Source organism: Electrophorus electricus, chromosome 7 (assembly GCF_013358815.1).
Source record: "Electrophorus electricus isolate fEleEle1 chromosome 7, fEleEle1.pri, whole genome shotgun sequence".
NCBI lineage: Eukaryota > Metazoa > Chordata > Actinopteri > Gymnotiformes > Gymnotidae > Electrophorus > Electrophorus electricus.
The window spans coordinates 5,361,699-5,379,025 of record NC_049541.1 but is presented as its reverse complement, the minus strand read 5'-3'; the positions used below and the strand labels follow the sequence as shown (position 1 = coordinate 5,379,025).

Here is a 17,327-nt window from a genome sequence, read left to right as displayed (position 1 = left end):
CCCATCCTTCATCTGGCACAGAGTCAAAGCTGAGGGGGGTCTCTCACTCACTCACTCAGTCAGCACAGTGCAGATTTTTCAATACCTCCCTTTTTGTGTTCCTTTATTTTTCATTCTAAATTAACAAAACCATTTGATTTACTTTTCATTTACTCCCAGTCACATGTATGCTTTGGAAATCGTGCAGGGCGTTTAGAGCGGGCGTTTTCAACTCCAGGCCTCGGGTCTCACTTCTCTGCACACGTTCGGCTTTTCCCTGCTCTGGAACATCTGATCCAGCTCACAAAGTGTTCCCAATGAAGCAGTTGGTGGATCAGGTGTTCTAGAACAGGGAAAACATGAAACTGCACAGGGCAGTGGGGTCCCAGAACTGGAGCTGAAAACCAAAGATACTGATAATATGTAAACAATACATAATCTAAACTACATTCTTTATGCTTGTGTTTACAACAACTAAACCTCTTTAATAGCTAAGGCTATTTAATACAAATTGATCATTTTTTAAATGTATGGTATATTTATAAATACGTAATGAGCACTACATAAGATTGCTATTCCTCCATAGTAGATCTCACAGCTTATTGCTTCTGTAATCATGTTCCTTTTAAAATGTGTGATTTGTCCTGAGGACGAACATGCGGAGCCACCTCGAATTGGTTCCCCTCCCACCAACATACCAACTACCAACATATTTACATTATGCATCTTTAAAAACATATGCATTATTCATGACTCCATATTTTATTGTGATTAGCATAACCGATTGACTCCATCTGGGTAGTCGATTTTCTCAATTGTTGTTCCATTTCCCAAGACCTTATACATACATTTCATGAACAGGGTAAAAAAACCATGAACCACCCAATCAATCCATGAAACATATGTCACAAAGAGGTCATCATTTAAATATAATTACCATTGATCAAATTATACATATACCATTGGGGTTTGTTGCAAATGCACTGCAGTAGTGTGTCTTTCTATAGCTAATGTAGGCTATGTTTTATTAAACCAGAATAAAAAGTTGATTTAGCAGTCTGTCAATCAGAGCATTTCCCTGTACATGTTTGTGTATGTGTTTGTGTGTGTCTGGATCTGTGCTTGTGTGTGTGTATGTGCATGTGCGCATGTGTGTGTGTGTGTGTGTGTGCGCGCATTTGTTTGCATGTATGTGCATGCACATGTGTGTGAATGGTGACCATTGTCATTTTCGCTGTACACCTTTCTTTCCATCTGAGGATCCACCTGTGTAGGCCGGCATGGTGGCATATGGCCTAGGTAATTGGTAAGAACAGCACAGCTGCAGAGCACGGCTCTGAGGCCTGGCCTTCCCTAATCAGCCCCCCAAACACACAGGCAACCTGCAGAAGCTCTGTGCAGTCTGTCTTTGTGAGTAGAACATGCCACAATCTAATGTTTAGTGTATACACTACTGGTAGAATTTGCTGGAATATGCTTTGAATATTGTGTCTGCAAAATTTCTTTAATTATAACATAATTACTGCAATTGCATGATATTTGGACGTGATGTATGTAGGCAAATACAGTCTCCTCTAGCATGCTCTACATCTTTTACTGCAGTACACTGTAATCACTTGCTGGGATCTTCTTCAGTTATATGTACATACACGGGCGCACGCACGTACTCAGCACATACTTTATCAGAAACAAACCACTCACTGGTAATTGTATTAGAAACAGGTACATGGAGGTGTCCATTTACTGTTTACCGTGCTGAATATACCATGTATATACCATATACTGTTCTAGTATGAATATATTTTTATTGATTTTTTTTTTTACAGGAAAGCTTGTAACAAGACTACCATCTGTAATTGTCTTGAATTTACATTTAGAGCAGACTCTCATGTCCAGAGTGACTTACAGAATTGATTTGTAGTCTATCAAATACACATACTCATGTGACAATAGAAAGTTCAGTGTTAAGAATACTGTCAGGCTGGATAGAGTGCCCTGGATAGAATTGGGGAGAAGACTGTAAAATACTTTTTAAGTGCATGGTTAAACGCATAGTTAAGTGACTCAGTGAAGAAGTCTGACTCAGCTGTACAGGCAGCCAGTGGAGGTTCCTTCAACCACCTGGGTGCCAGGAGAGAAAAGAGTCTTGTTGCATGTCTTCTTTGGGTCTTGATGGATGGTGGTTTAAGTCAAGCTGTACTAGAGGGTTTGATTAGGGATTTTAGGTATGTGGGAGCTGTGGACAAGTGTCAGTATTTTAAATCTGATGCAAGCAGCTATCCAGAGCCAGCGGAGAGAACACAGCAGGGTGTGGCATGGGAGAACCTGGGGAGGCTGATATCATGCTGTGCAGCTGCATTCTGTTTGAGCTGTAGGAGTCTGATGGCACACAGAGAAAGCCGCCAGCAGTGAGCTGCAGCAGTCTGCTCTCTTGATGACAAGGGACAGAACAAGCACCTGCATTGCTTCAGTGGACAGAAATAGCTAGACTTGCTGATGTTGTAGAGGAGGAACATACACGACCAAATCAAGAGAATGACAGTTGTCAGGAGGTTGAAGTAGATCTGGTATAATCTGTTACATAGAGCACACACTGGGTTTGAGGTGAAGCTGTGTATAATAATTTCAAGTTAGGGTTTGTGTGTGTGTTTGGAGAAGGGTACCAGGAGATATATTGTGTTTGACAGGTAGGCTAACAGTCAGAGACCCACCTGTAACCGCAGTGCAGCTTCTCACCTCCGCTCTACTTTGTTCGCACTTTGACGAGGCATCCGCTTTCATTTGTGACTCGGTTGCTCACGTTGTCTTTTAGACCTGATAATGTGGTAATTAAAGCAGTGAGAGTTGTCATCCCAGCGATGGCAAAAAATCTCATTTCCAGGCACCAAGAAAAGTGAAGCAGTGGTATAGTTAACTCTCTGATAACCATTGGTTCATGTCAGGTCATCATGTGGACTCACCGCTGCTATTTCAGGCTGTTTTCAAACAGCAATCAGCTGTTGCTTGGTTTCTAAAGATGACACACATTTAAATATACATTAATGTCCAGAGATCTGACAATACTAGGAACTTCAAATCTTCTGTAGGAGGAAAAGAAGAAAAGCACCTAATTTACTCTCATCCTCTTTTTCAACCACACAATGATTTATTACCTGAAAAGAACAGAGAACTAATTAGTGGAGTAATTAATTATATAAATTTGCATATTTGCATTTGCAATTAGTGCAGTCAACTGATTAGTCTGAAATGTGGAGTTTGACTCATCAGATGCTAGTGTGTACTGGACCAGAACACACGTGATGCCAGCTGAGGCGTTTTGGGGGCACAAACAGAAAGAGTTGGTGTGTGTGTGTGTGTGTGTGTGTGTGTGTGTGTGTGTGTGTGTGTGTGAGAGAGAGAGAGAAAGAGAGAGAGAGAGAGAGAATGTTATGCACTGCCCTTTACAGCTCACAGACGAATGAACACTATATTATAGCAGGAGGCTACTATATAATTATCTAATGGTGATGAGACATTGTAATGTTCTGATATTCAAATAAAATCAAATAAACAAATAAATAAACAAACAATTTGTTGTTTTTGACATTGCAACAGTGATGAGGAGGTCAGTAGGCAGGAGGTTACCTAAGAGGCTAAACCTAACAAATAGCAGTCTACCATTCACAAATTACACATGATCTACACAGGTAGAGCGCAGTGTTCTCGGTTTGTGCATAAATTCTGCAGACTACACGCAGCTTGATCGGATGTATTTATATGAAGATAACTCTCTGTAGACCAGTCAGTCTCCTGAGTTGTGACGGATTGTTTGTGACAAGTGACGAACACTGAAATTAGTAGGCTATTATCTCGTTCGAAGCGTCTCTGTAATGTGTGACAAAGGCAGTTACTTGAGAAGTGATTTTGGAAGAGCGAGTGCAGCTCTCTTTGAGCGCGTACTTGACTTGAGCATTAATTGCAATAGCAAATGCCTCTTCCGAAAGCCAAAATCATTTAGTAGTCTCAATGCTATACCGCCGTGGCAATGTTGGCATCCGTATTTCTTTACTCTGATTTTTTGACGGTAAATGAAAGCCTCCCGGTGCCTATTACCGGGCACGCCAGATGATCAGTGCGGAATGGAAGTCCCTCGAGACCACACCACGTGACCAGCTCTGCCACAAGACGTCAGTGGCAGATGGCATGGGTACCCGCGCTGGCAGTTGGCATGGGTGTCACTTCACACACACACACACACACACAGAGAGAGAGAGAGAGAGAGAGAGAGAGAGAGAGAGAGAGAGAGAGATTAAAGGAATTCTTGCAGCCTTACAGCAAACACATGGAAGGTGGTGCTGAAATCGAGAGGAATTTTGAATATGCAAGCTAAACGTTAAAAGAAGAGACAGGTAAGCAACAAGGAACTTAATCATTTCATTTTGTCAGTGGATAATTTGCAAGGCTTTATACGTATAATCTATGTAAGGTAGGCAAACAGTTTCGTCTTTGTGATAATCCTTTTGAGGAAATCTATTTTGCAAATTCTCTTTGCTTAGGCCTCATTTGACTCAGTTGGTTTTGAGAACGGAAAAACCACGTTTGTCGCGTGTTACCCATGCCAGATGCACTACCTTAATTTTGTTGTTGTCTAGGGACAATGTTGACCGTACCATTTGAAGAGCCAGACATGATGTGCGAACCTCAATTCGGCGCCAGCTTTCCCCGAGAGAACATCAACGAGAGTCTAAAGCATGAGCGCTCCATTAGAAGACTCGACGACACCACTCATTTGGAATTAAAGGAAACGGAGGACGAAAATTCGGACAGAGAGGAAGAAGAGAGAGACGAGGACCAGGACGATAACGGCCTACCTAAGAGACGGGGACCGCGCAAGAAGAAATCTTCCGACAGGTGCTTGGATAGGGTCAAACTGCGACGCCAAGAAGCCAACGCGCGCGAGCGCAGTCGTATGCACGGTTTGAATAACGCGCTGGAGAGTCTGCGCAAGGTCGTGCCCTGCTACTCTAAAACGCAGAAGCTGTCCAAGATCGAGACACTAAGATTGGCGAAAAATTACATCTGGGCACTGTCAGAGACCCTCAGCGCAGGCAAGAGACCCGATCTCCTTGCCTTTGTGCAAACGTTGTGTAAGGGATTATCGCAGCCCACCACCAATTTAGTGGCGGGCTGCCTGCAACTGAATGCTAGAAATTTTCTCACTGATCACAACGGTGAGGTTTCGTTCTCTGACAGGCCTCCCTACGACTCTCTGTACCCCTATCCAAGCACTGAGATAAGCACGCCCACCGGGCACGTCGCGGGGACCATGGACAGCGCCAAACCATTCCGTTCTTACAACTACTGCAATACTTACGAGTCCTATTACGACAGTGCATCTCCCGATGGCAGTAGCCCACATTTTGACAGCCAGCTAAGCCCCCCTATTAACTACAACGGGATTTTCTCTTTTAAAAAACACGAGGACCAGGCAGAGTATGGTAAGAACTGTCATTACGGCATGAGATACTGTGGCGTGCCTGGACGGGGCTCCTTTGGCCACAGTTCCATGTACAGAGTCTCCCCTGACAGCCATTTCCCATATGACCTGCATCTCCGTAGCCAACCCTTCCAGACCCAGGACGAATTAAACACGGGTTTTCATAATTAAAAGCGTGCGAAAAAGGTTGATTTTGTTACCCCTCTCTGACAATTAGCCTAACGCCCTTTCAACAAGGAGGGGGACGCACCGTATTTTTCGTTCAAATGTCAGTTGATGTTTTACCTAATTTTATTCGATCTCAATAAATGTCGTATTATTAAATCTAACATATTTATTTAATGTCCTTCGTTTTTTAATGTAAGCTTATTTATTAAATCACACTACTGGGTATGGTAGCTTTGCATGTGATCCACATTTGATATTTTTTATTTTCTTCATGAAAAATAAGGGAAAAATAATATCAAAGACTAATTAAAGGTGATTATAAACAATGTTCAGTTTTTCGATTAGAAAAAGCGGAACCGCAGTAAAGCTAATGAAAAATAGGAACTATGCAACACGGAGCCACCTTCTTCAAATTTACCGGATTTATTGAAGATATGTATATAGTCGCATTGTGTAAATTGTGCCATTTAACCTACTGTTATAATTCGTAGGTTAGTTTAAGTTGTTTTGAAAGAAATGACTTGAAATGACACCATATGGTACAATACAGTCCAAACATGAATGTTTATGAATGTAATGTAATGTGGTGGCGAAGGATGTATTTAACCAATATGTTTCAATCAATATCAGAAAACTCATTTCCAAGCACGCCTTGACAGTGAACGATGCGAGCGTGAAATGTGTAGCCCGCGGAGAACATAACTTCGTTTGTATTTCAATCAACATCAAAATAAATCTTGGATGTAATGTGATGATTTATGATGTTGTATTGAATTTATTTTCAGTATTTAAATCCGATTGCTGACATTAATGTTTGTGAATATCATTGTTTTCTGTGACTTTATCTGTTGACCGCTAACAGAAAAAGTCATTGCAGAAAAGGTTATCATCATTTGTAATTTAAAATGACATTTTTAAGGTATATTTTTCTCGGTTTATTTTGATAATTTCTACAGGATTTAGTTCAGAGCACTCATGACATATCCCAAAAGATTGAATAAGTATACATAAAACTTTATTAGCCAAATGATATTTAAAATATAAGTGGTAGGTTACGTGTTGCCCTTAGCTACTGATTAGATTACAAAAAAGTCTGAACTTCATCTTTTCAAATATTAATTATGGCTTAACAAGGTAAAAAGTTGCCGAGTTAAATGAATGTCAGGCTTTGTAGCCAATTATAACTTAAACGTGAGTAACTTGCCGATATCACATTATTCTACTGGAAAATCATTTAGGATGATTTTCAGCTCAATTGTAACCACCTGCTAAAACGAAATGCGCATTTTCCGTCGTTTGCATCAACTATTCTGCTTTGGAAACATAGTTTTACACAGTAGGACATGCTAGCCGGACACTTCCCACTTTGCAACCAAAAGACATGAAATAGGGTAATAAGTATTTAATTAAAGATTGTTTGAATTTGACCTTATGTTTATTTATATTTAGATCTAAGTGTCCCATAGGGAATTCAGCACATGCACGTAGAATTCATAATGACCTTACAAGGGTTTTAATAATAGATGTAAAACTGTTAACGGACATTTTATGTCGTGGACTTTCTATGTTTACAATATGTTTTGATGTTAATAATTACAATGATACGCCTAAACAAGATCGCAACAACAGCAAAAACAAAGATGATGATGATGATGATGATAGATAGATAGATAGATAGATAGATAGATAGATAGATAGATAGATAGATAGATAGATAGATAGATAGATAGATAGATAGATAGATAGATAGATAGATAGATAGATAATTATATTTGCATGTAGACCTATATGTTTAAAGATGTAACACAAATAACACCAGTGAAGTAATTAACAAACTACAGGCATAGACCGTATAAGTACGTAACAGCAAAAGACCTGTTAGTTATTTTGCCAATTGCAGTGGCTTACCAAAGAGAAGAAAGAAGCGTTGGAATCATTCTATGTCTGGCCGTCAGGTCCCTTAAATGAATATGTAGGCTACGTCCTACATCTTTACTTTCGCTCCGGCACTACGCCAAAGCATGGCACGGAAAGTAGGCCGTAATGTGGGAAGGCCTATATTTCTATAGCGTAGAGTGCTTAATTTTCTTTATTATTATTCAGTATGTGATTGATTAAATCTAATCATTTTTAACATAGACTTTCTTCATTCTTTTTTTTTTGTAAAAAAAAAGAAAAAAGAAAATAGGCCAGCCAAAGTGCTAGCCAATATTATTCTTCTAAGTGAAAATTAAATTCAATATATATTGCACATTATGTATTGTAGTTTGATACAAAAGAAAATGTGTTTTTTCGGGTCCTTCGAAAACTGGATGCAACAGTCTTCATGATTAGTGACGGGCTAACCGGGTAATCTGCATGGCAAAGTGGCTGATGTGTGTAGTACAGACGTGCCGTTTTCAATATAACACTCCAGAACCCTCGAGAAAAACAGGCAAATTAAGGACCGTTCCAACTTTTTTTCCCTTTTTTTAAGTTCTCTATAGTCTTACCATTGCTAAAATAATTCTGAGAGAGAGCTAAATATACATAATTATTCATATTATAACGTGGCTACTATTTATGAGGTAAAACAATACGTTAACAGTGGGCCTACATCCAACCGAATAGTATATATCAACTTTAAACGGAAGAACACTTGTCAGTCAGTAGTCTGCCCATTCCCGAAAAGCACCAAGTTTAAACCACGTGTCCACCCGGATAGATAGATAGATAGATAGATAGATAGATAGATAGATAGATAGATAGATAGATAGATAGATAGATAGATAGATAGATAGATAGATAGATAGATAGATAGATAGATAGATACTAAAAGTTGCAAAGTGGAATTGTACAACTTCATATTTAAAATGTTTCTCTAAATATTTTTCAAACGTTTCAAATTTTCATCCAGTACAGGAGCAGATTTGAATGCAGCTAAAATATCGACACGACTAAACCATGCCCCAGTTGACTCTAAAGACAACCGCCACAGCGACTCACGTGAAATCATCTCAGTATGCAAAAAGTTCACGAGAGTCCACAATAGCAGTCGGGCTGCATGATTCTGTGACATATAAAGGGATCTGAATCAGCGATGTCCTCGCAGTGGTTGTTGCGCTCTGCACTGGGCATGGCGCCATGCGTTTAAATAGGATAGGAAAGCTCTTTGTGTGCGCTGCCTGCACCGAGTGTGTGGTTGACGAGTTGGGTCTCTGGAGGTCTGACTGAAGACTGAAGGACCTCCAGGCCTTTGACACTACACTTCCCCTCTCACTCCCTCATATCCTCTCCACCACGGCGGCAACGTGACAGATGCACCCCAACAGGAGGCACGTGTGTGTGTTCAGAGAGAGAGAAAGCGATTGGGGGGTGTAAGACGCACGCACGCACACACACACACACACACACACACACACACACACAGAGAGAGCGCGTCTACTGGGACTGGATGGGCGGCAGGCCTACACAGGTCTTTCTCCTCGGTTCAGAGGTCTCTCTCCTTTTCTCTCTCTTTCTTCTCTTTTCAGCCTTTACTTTCCTTTCTCTCCCTCCTCTTCCTCCCTTCTTTCCATCTCCTTGTATTTCTCTCTGTCTCTCTCTCTCTCTCTCTCTCTCTCACCCACACTCATTAGATGATGGGAAAGTGTAAGAGAGCATATGGCCCAGTTCAGTGTGAGAGTGGGAGGTGAGAGAAAGAAAACAGGGTGGGCTTCAGTATGTTTTAGCATTCACTGATTCTATATTCATGTGATATAGGACAATACAATATGCTAAAGCCGTGTATATAATATATATGCATATACATACATATGTATATGCATATATAAACAATACTGCACATACATATGCATAGCAATTAAGCAGTCAAATAATGTTGATTTATAAGGTATATACCCAGTAGCATTACTGACAACATAAAGTCCTATATAAATGTATTATCCATTAAGAATGTCAAAAAATATGGAATCAATTCAGTGCTTGATTTAACTTCAGCTGAGCCCATTACAGAGCTTTTGCATTTTGAATTATGTGGTAAATTCAACTAATGCCCTATACTGAACAAACTGATAAATGACTTTGACCCAAACCCTGGTCAATACCATGTTAAATGCTATAGGGGCAAGCAGCACTTTGTGTGAAAAAGGGACAGATTCCCACTGAGACATCATCTAAAATAAATAGCCTGTTAACATCAATCTGGGTGATTATAAGTGAAAAATGTTCTGCTCTCATAATAGTGATTTAGTGTTCTGACGCTCCTTTGGCTACATCTGTGAAAAATGGCAGGGGGTAAAAATGGACCCTTTTTGTCACGTCATCAACCCTCCCCAAAATTTCCACCCTTTCCTGGGACACAGATGGTCTGGGTTGTGACAATCTCCCCATTAAATTCCTAATAATCATTTCTCCTGTGGAAAGGGGTGAATAGAGGGGGGATTTGGTGTTTTAATTAAATGGCTTTAAGGAGCCGGGGTGGTGTGGGAGCGCTGCATCGTGGGAGTGTGAGTTGCAGGTGACAGTGAAGTCATAAGATGACACCACATCAGTAGCCAGGAGCTCATCTGCGTGGTAGAGTGATTTGGCAACAGGCCCGTGTATGGTGGAGAAACGTCTGAAGTCAGGGTTTGGGTGCACAGAGGCCCATGGCAGAACACGGTCTAACCAACATCTAACAGGTAATGTCATATTCAAAACCATTGCTTCTTGAAAAATATTATTACACTGTAGCAGGATCACCGATTAACCTTCAAATTTCAATCCATGCATAAATCAACTTGTGGATTTGCAATTACTTTTGTTACAAATGATAACCTTTGAAAATCAAACTTCCTGTTCTAGTACCTTTCAAGTGGAAGAAAAAAAAAACATACAAATAAGTAATTACTCCAGAATTACACCCTCTCTAGTAGAATTGTATTTTTGTGTGTGTGTGTGTGTGTGTGTGTGTGTGACGTTATGATGTGTACTTTTAACATGTGCACTCTTTCCCTATAATACATTACTCCAGGATACTCTAATGCCTGCACATTCAGTCCACATATGGGCAAATATGAAGAGGGTTTGAAGCTGGTCATTCCTGTGTTTTATGGGCCTCCTGGCATTGCCGTGACTGAGATGCTCTTTTGTCTGGAGGCCCACAGAGACCTGTGCTGAACAGTGGTATGCTGAATAGACTGACCCACCCCTTCTCTCTGGTGTCACTGCTCTACGGACACCCCCCAGACCGGGAGGGGGGGAACGGCAACGTTACAGACGATGACTGCATGCATGGCGCCTGAAAACCTAGTTAATGAAGCAAGCCTTTTTTGTTTGGTTTATGTGTACTTCTGCTATTATTCTAATTCTATTCTTTTTTTTACATACAGACTTGATTCTTCAAATAGTCTATCTATTCTAGTCACAGAGAGCTAAAGATACAAAGTCACTCCAGGGTTCCAGAGCGGCACAAGACAGCCATGGTGTAAAATGTTTTAAAAACAGCTTATCCCACTCATATCAGACCTGTGAAATGCATAAACTGTACAGAACAAGCATGAAAAATGCCAGAATGAAGTATTTTGTCGGGATTTAATCTGGGCAGATTTTAAAATAACCCAGTGAAAGTAACCTGTGTTAAAGGCAATGCGAAATAAACCATGAAGTTTATTAGAGTTTTTATTTAGGTTGATAAAAAAAGAACAGACAACACATAGACATACACCTGCTCACATGAGCCCCAGACTTCCAAATATGGGATTTGCACAGGTCAAGCCTTAAGAAATAGATGAGGGAGTCAATGATCAAATGAACTGTCAGAACTGGGAATTGCTAAAAATCCCATACTAGAAATTGATAACATAAATTGATAAGAAATTGATATGTATCCATTGAAGGTTGCTAAAACAATTCCCAGGTAATTGGAACACAGATCTGCTTGGAGCATTAGGCTTGTGGGTGCACTTCTCAAGGTGCAGGTGTTCTTGACCTACGCCTCTGGCAGATGTGAGTGTGTGTTTACACTAGCAGTCGAGAGCCGTGCACCAGCGCAACAAATGCAGCAAAGTCAAAGTCATTTAGTGTCCCTGGAATCAGAAGAGAAGGAGTAGGTACGGAATGGAGGTTACCATGTAAGCCAGCCTTGCCCCTGTGGTAAGGCTTGGCGTCATACTTTAATTTGATTAGTAGTTTTATTTATTAATTTCAGTTGAAATATGAGATGTGTATTAAAAGACTGATACGTCACAAAACAATGACCTGGTTGAGTCCTAATACCATCACAACGAGATATATCAGTAGTTTGTACCAAATCCAGTTGTCACAGTGCTGCAATGAAATCCAAATGAGATGCAATTTAATTTAATTAAGTTGGGTGTGGAATCTGATTGGTTCCAAGCACTACAGAAGGAGAAACATTGCTTGACTGTCAGGAATTTCTCCAATGTCTTTGTCATGTTTTTATTCAGGGACAGTCAACTGCATGTTTCCTTTAAAGAAAAAATATAACTAAACAGGCTTTATTTCTCAGTTATTTCTCAGAATAAAAAAACAAGCAGAAATGAAACCTAATGGGAGTAGAATAGGCAATGATTTGGTAACTGTTAATATTCCCTTTTTGCCAGTGCTATCCGTGTTAGCGAGGTTTATCTGAATGTTTAAGTATTTAAGTGTTTAAACCCTGCCAGGGAATCTGAATATGCAGGCTTCATTCTCAAAAATATTTCAACACTACCTTAAACCCTACTAACATTTTGAAGAGCTCTTCTCCATCAACAAACCCTTCCCATCTTCCTTTACATTCTTTAAACAACCATTAACATTCTAGACACCTCTCCTGTCCTGTTCGACATCGCACCTCTATGGCTTCAATCCCATGATGCCCCTCTCTCCCTCCTGTCCTCTGGGAATGTGCCTGTCTCTGGGGCTCCGCCCCTTCCCCACCTGGAAAGGGATTGGTGGGAAGTGAGCTGTCTGCCTACAAAGGAGAGAAAACTTGGTCGGGATCCAACAAACCGTCAGGCGGGACACGCATGGTCTGCTGGAGGCAGGGACTCAGGCGCTAATGGGCCCCACAGCCGGCAGCACCACCTGGGGATTCTGGGAAGGGGGAGGGAAGGAGAGAGGGACACAGAATGTTTCACAGAACCAACAAGGAGTATTTCCGCTCACTTCCAGGTCTGTGATGGTAAGGATTTGAAGCAATGGCCCATCCGTCGCCATGATATGTGACATCAGTGAGTCAGTAATACTCTTCTACATGTTCCTTTTAAAGAATGCTGCACACAGACATACAGGCAAGATCATATTAAAACAGAAGGAAGACAGACATTAACAATGCCAACATTCAAAAAAAGAAATGTATCAGTTTATAGATGTATCTCTCTGTTCATCTTACTGTCAACTGTATCTATGATCAGTGTTTCTATTTATCTGTCTGCCCCTTTATCACAGCACTGTATATAGCACAAAGTGTGAGCACAAAGTATCTAGAGAAAATATGCTTTCCTCAATTATGTATTTAGAAATCTCTACAGTTAACGTTAGGCTACTACAACCAAAAGATGGGAATATTTCATAATGCGCAAACTGCTAGCATTCATTTAAAAAGCATAACACTACATTTATGAAGGCAAAGAAAAACACAAATTGTTTCAATAAAGGCTAGAAAAAATAAATCCAGGTTTGGAGAGAAAGAGAGAGAGAGAGAGAGAAGGAGAGAGAGAAAAAGAGAGAGAGTCGTAAACAGCTAGGGCAGGTGTTGACGATGTAAATGAATCGGATGACAGATGGTGAGCTTCTCTGTCGCTCACTGTGCAGATAATGGATGAAGGTAATCAAATTCTTGTGTGGCTTTCTGACTTTCTCCACAACTTTGTCATCAATAGTGCCATCAAACACTGCTCCCATGTCTCATGCGCATCTATAGGAATAGGAACACACACACACACACACACATGCACCAGTTTCTCTATCTCTGTCTCTTTTATGTAAAGATCATAAAAAATTAATAATATATGCTATGAGGATACTTTCAGCAAAGCAAAAATGTGAAGTTCCTTTTGCTGTTCTACAAATCAACTGACACTTTGCTTTTTCTGAACCAAAAATAACCAAAATTCTATATTAATGAATACAAACATTGCGTCAGAATGCATTAACAAACAAACAAACACAGCAAGGATTCTCGTATTGCCTTTGTCTCTTGAATTATTGAATCATGTTTGCTATAGTGTAAGTAGTGTAGGGTGTACAAGATAATAATGTTTCCCAACTGTATCATCTGAACATCAACTGAACAGCATCAACAACTATTAATTATAGAAGCCTACCTGTATATTTAGTCATTCACAAAACAATACATTTGTAAGCTGGAAGGAGGTATGTTGGAATTGAACACAACTTTTGAACTTTAAAATTTCACAACTTTCATGCATTTTTTTCTTGTGAAGCTTGCATGGAGTATGAATGTGCTAATTACACTTAACACAGTTCTATGCTACTAGAACACACTGGATAGAAAAGGTGTTTAAGTCTTCACTAAGTCTTGGATAGGGTGCGTGTACATGCTTGCATGTGTACGTGTGTGTGCGTGTGTGTGTTAATGAAACTCTTGCTTTCTTACTGTTATTGCTTTGTTCAGTCTTTATCTTTCCTTTCCATGTAGTGAGTTGCTGTGGCAGCATTTTACATGACAGGTTGTTGGTAATAGTCCACCATGTGTCAGAATGACACAATGTTAGGGGCCTCTATACTCAATGGGTCTACAAGAGTTCTTCATAAATTACACAATCAAATGACATTGCTTTTGAGTGCATCACTGATGAAAACATATTCCAAATGTTCGCATGTTTTCACTGGCGCAGCAGTAAGTTACAAAAGATTCAATCAGGAGGAAATGGCAGGATGATCACATAATATATATTGGGTGAAAAACATGTTGGTGTCCCCTTTCAGAATGCAATTACCTGGAGTGTATCTGCTACCTGCCTGGTGATGCTGCATAAATAAACAAACTAATTGGAGAAAGGACATAAGGCTTGCAGGGAAAGTCATCCCCAGTACATGCATAAAAGTCATCCCCAGTACATGCATAAAAGTCATCTCCAGTGCATGCATAAAAAAGCAATCACATTTACACGGAAGTGCAAAGACAAACACACGAGCACACACATGCACACGCACATGCCCATGTATTCTTGTGGGTTAATGTATAGAAATGATGGTGGGAGCAGTAGGTGCCCGGGCATGGCTGAGAGAGCATTGCTATCCCCGGGCATGGCTGCCAAGCTGCCAGTCGGTGCCGTCACACCTTGCTGCTTTTAAAGATTGCCCTGCAGAGACATCAGGGAGTACGATGCAGCCTGGCAGCCCAGGAGAGTTACGAGGTGGGAGCCGTGCCAGGAAATGCCTACCGGAGAAGGGAGGGGGAGAGTGGGGCATACGCGGCTGCCCCCCCCCACCACCACAAGGGCACATTCGGATGCTGGAGAGTGGGGAGTCTATCCTACACCGATCCTGCCTCTACCTGCGTAGCCAATCACAGGCCGGCCAAGCAGCGCTGGGCATGATATATGCGCATACATGAAGGCCTGCTTTTCCCTCTCTCAGCCTGTGTTGCACGATGCTCTAAACCACGTAAATGACAATGGAAGACAGAATGTAAATGAGGCTGTTATTACACAGACGCGTTCATCAAGCCGGCCTGGAAAGACTTCAATGGCCCTGATGAATATGCATGCAAATTTGTTAATTAAGTTAATTATTCTGCTGAAAATTCATTCGTCTTCCCAAGGACATTCCGGCAATGATCTTAACATGTTTCTACCATTAGTCATGCGCTGTGCAGTTTAAAATCACTTATGTCCACTTATTTATTAAATTTTTTGGGAAAGGTTTTGTGGTTGATAGTGGAGGTGGGTGGAAGGGTGAAGGTGCCCAAATTTTTCAGTAGGGTCTAAAAAAACCTAAACAAACAAATATTGTGTAAAAAACAGGAAGTGCCTGTATGCGCCTATAAGGGTATCCAAATGAATGGAGGAAAGGTGTGCTTGTATTTTGACAAGCAAAACTCCCAAGCATAACTATCAGTTGACAAGTGGGCATAAAAATAATTCTAACCAACAAAGGAGCAGAAAAGATGAGAGTGAATGCAGACAGACCTACTGCCAGACAGACAGACAGAGAGGAAAGGGGTCATGGTTATAGAGAAGAGGAGATTAAAACTAAAGTCCTTTGAAGAGCAGATGTGTATCTAACTCAATTAAATCAACATCTGGCATTTCAAATTCTTTTAATAAACTACAAGATTCAAGTTGGCTTCTGGAGGTTGAAAATAATTTTGCTATGCTTTAGGAACTAAATAAATAATAAAAACTTCTTTTTATTGCAATTCATGCTGGTTTCAATAAACATGTGGGCTTCCAGAGGTCAGGAGCTTCTTTCTATGATTGGCTCAGATTACAGAAAACTTTCTCCCTCCAACATAACACTCATGAACAATTAGAGCACATAAATGTTTTTTGTAAGCGTATATAAGTGTGCTGCCACTTGCAATACTGCTTTTAATTCTGTACCTGTTCCTTATCTGGCTGCTATATTCTGCACTCTATAAAAATTATTTGCATACCAATACTTTTTGTATTTATGAATCTTGTACATTCTTTTTTATACATTTGAATGGATGTATGTGTGAATGCAAAACAATATCTGTGTGCCTGTGTTACTGTGTGTATGCCTTAAATTTAGGAATGGATGTTAATGTTAATGCGATTGTAAATTCCGATGTGTATTGCAAGCTACTTTTGAAATAATTTCCTAATTGTACAAATGTACAAACATTTGTGGCCAATAAAGCCTGATTCTGAATCATATTTTGTTTTTCGATTTTAATACTTTTGCTGTTGGTACTGATAAAAAGCATAAACTAATTCACTATCTATGGACAAGTGTGGAAAAAATGCATAACATGTAGTACATGTATTATACAATTCAAATAAGTTAGGGTTTTTTCCCCAATTATATACAATTTCAAAACACATAAAAAACTGGAACTTCTTGGTGTAAGAAAATCAAAGCTTGGCCTATTAATTGTTACTGTATAGGCTTATTGAATAAACTTTACATCAGTCGATGTCTGAGTACAGCAGACAGAGGATTTATCTGAATTCAGAGCCAATTGGTCACAAACTTCTAAACTGGATAAAAATCCAGGGACTTCTGGATAGCCTTTCTTTGGCTGTTTCCTTGAGTGTGCTTTAATGGAGAAGTATACTATTGTATTAACAAAACTATAGGATAAAATATGACACCATGTAAAATATGGTTGAACAAATATAATTAGTCTAAAGTCCAAGGTCCTTTCCAATTTATTTAATTTTATGAACCATTCTATGATGTTTATAACTACACATTTTTATCTGTGGCTACACTGAGCATGCTCACATTACATTGGCCTGTTAAACTACAATTGTTTCCTCATCCTCCATTTTGTAATGAATAATATATTTTAAAAATCACATAAAATGTAATAAACGAATATAGTATGATGACTCATATTGAAATGACATGAAATACAGGAAGTGTACCACTATTTATTTTTCACCAGAAGGTCATTTTTTCACATTACCCTGACTGATTTTTAATGCACTAATAAAATGTTACAACGCGATGCCATAATCAGAGTGATGTGTGACTCCAGAAGAGTGATTTATTGGAACTCTGTTATGACTCTGTTATGTGGATG

General features: G+C 39.9%; 1 protein-coding gene across 1 annotated transcript; it reads left to right on the top strand.

Moving 5' to 3' along the window:
• The first annotated feature begins 4,256 nt into the window (after positions 1–4,256).
• neurod6b (neuronal differentiation 6b) lies at positions 4,257–6,377 on the top strand. Its single transcript, XM_027021195.2, has 2 exons — positions 4,257–4,367; positions 4,611–6,377. The coding sequence occupies exon 2, from the start codon at positions 4,616–4,618 to the stop codon at positions 5,624–5,626; it is 1,011 nt and encodes a 336-aa protein (XP_026876996.2). The 5' UTR covers positions 4,257–4,367; positions 4,611–4,615; the 3' UTR covers positions 5,627–6,377.
• Positions 6,378–17,327: the final 10,950 nt, after the last annotated feature.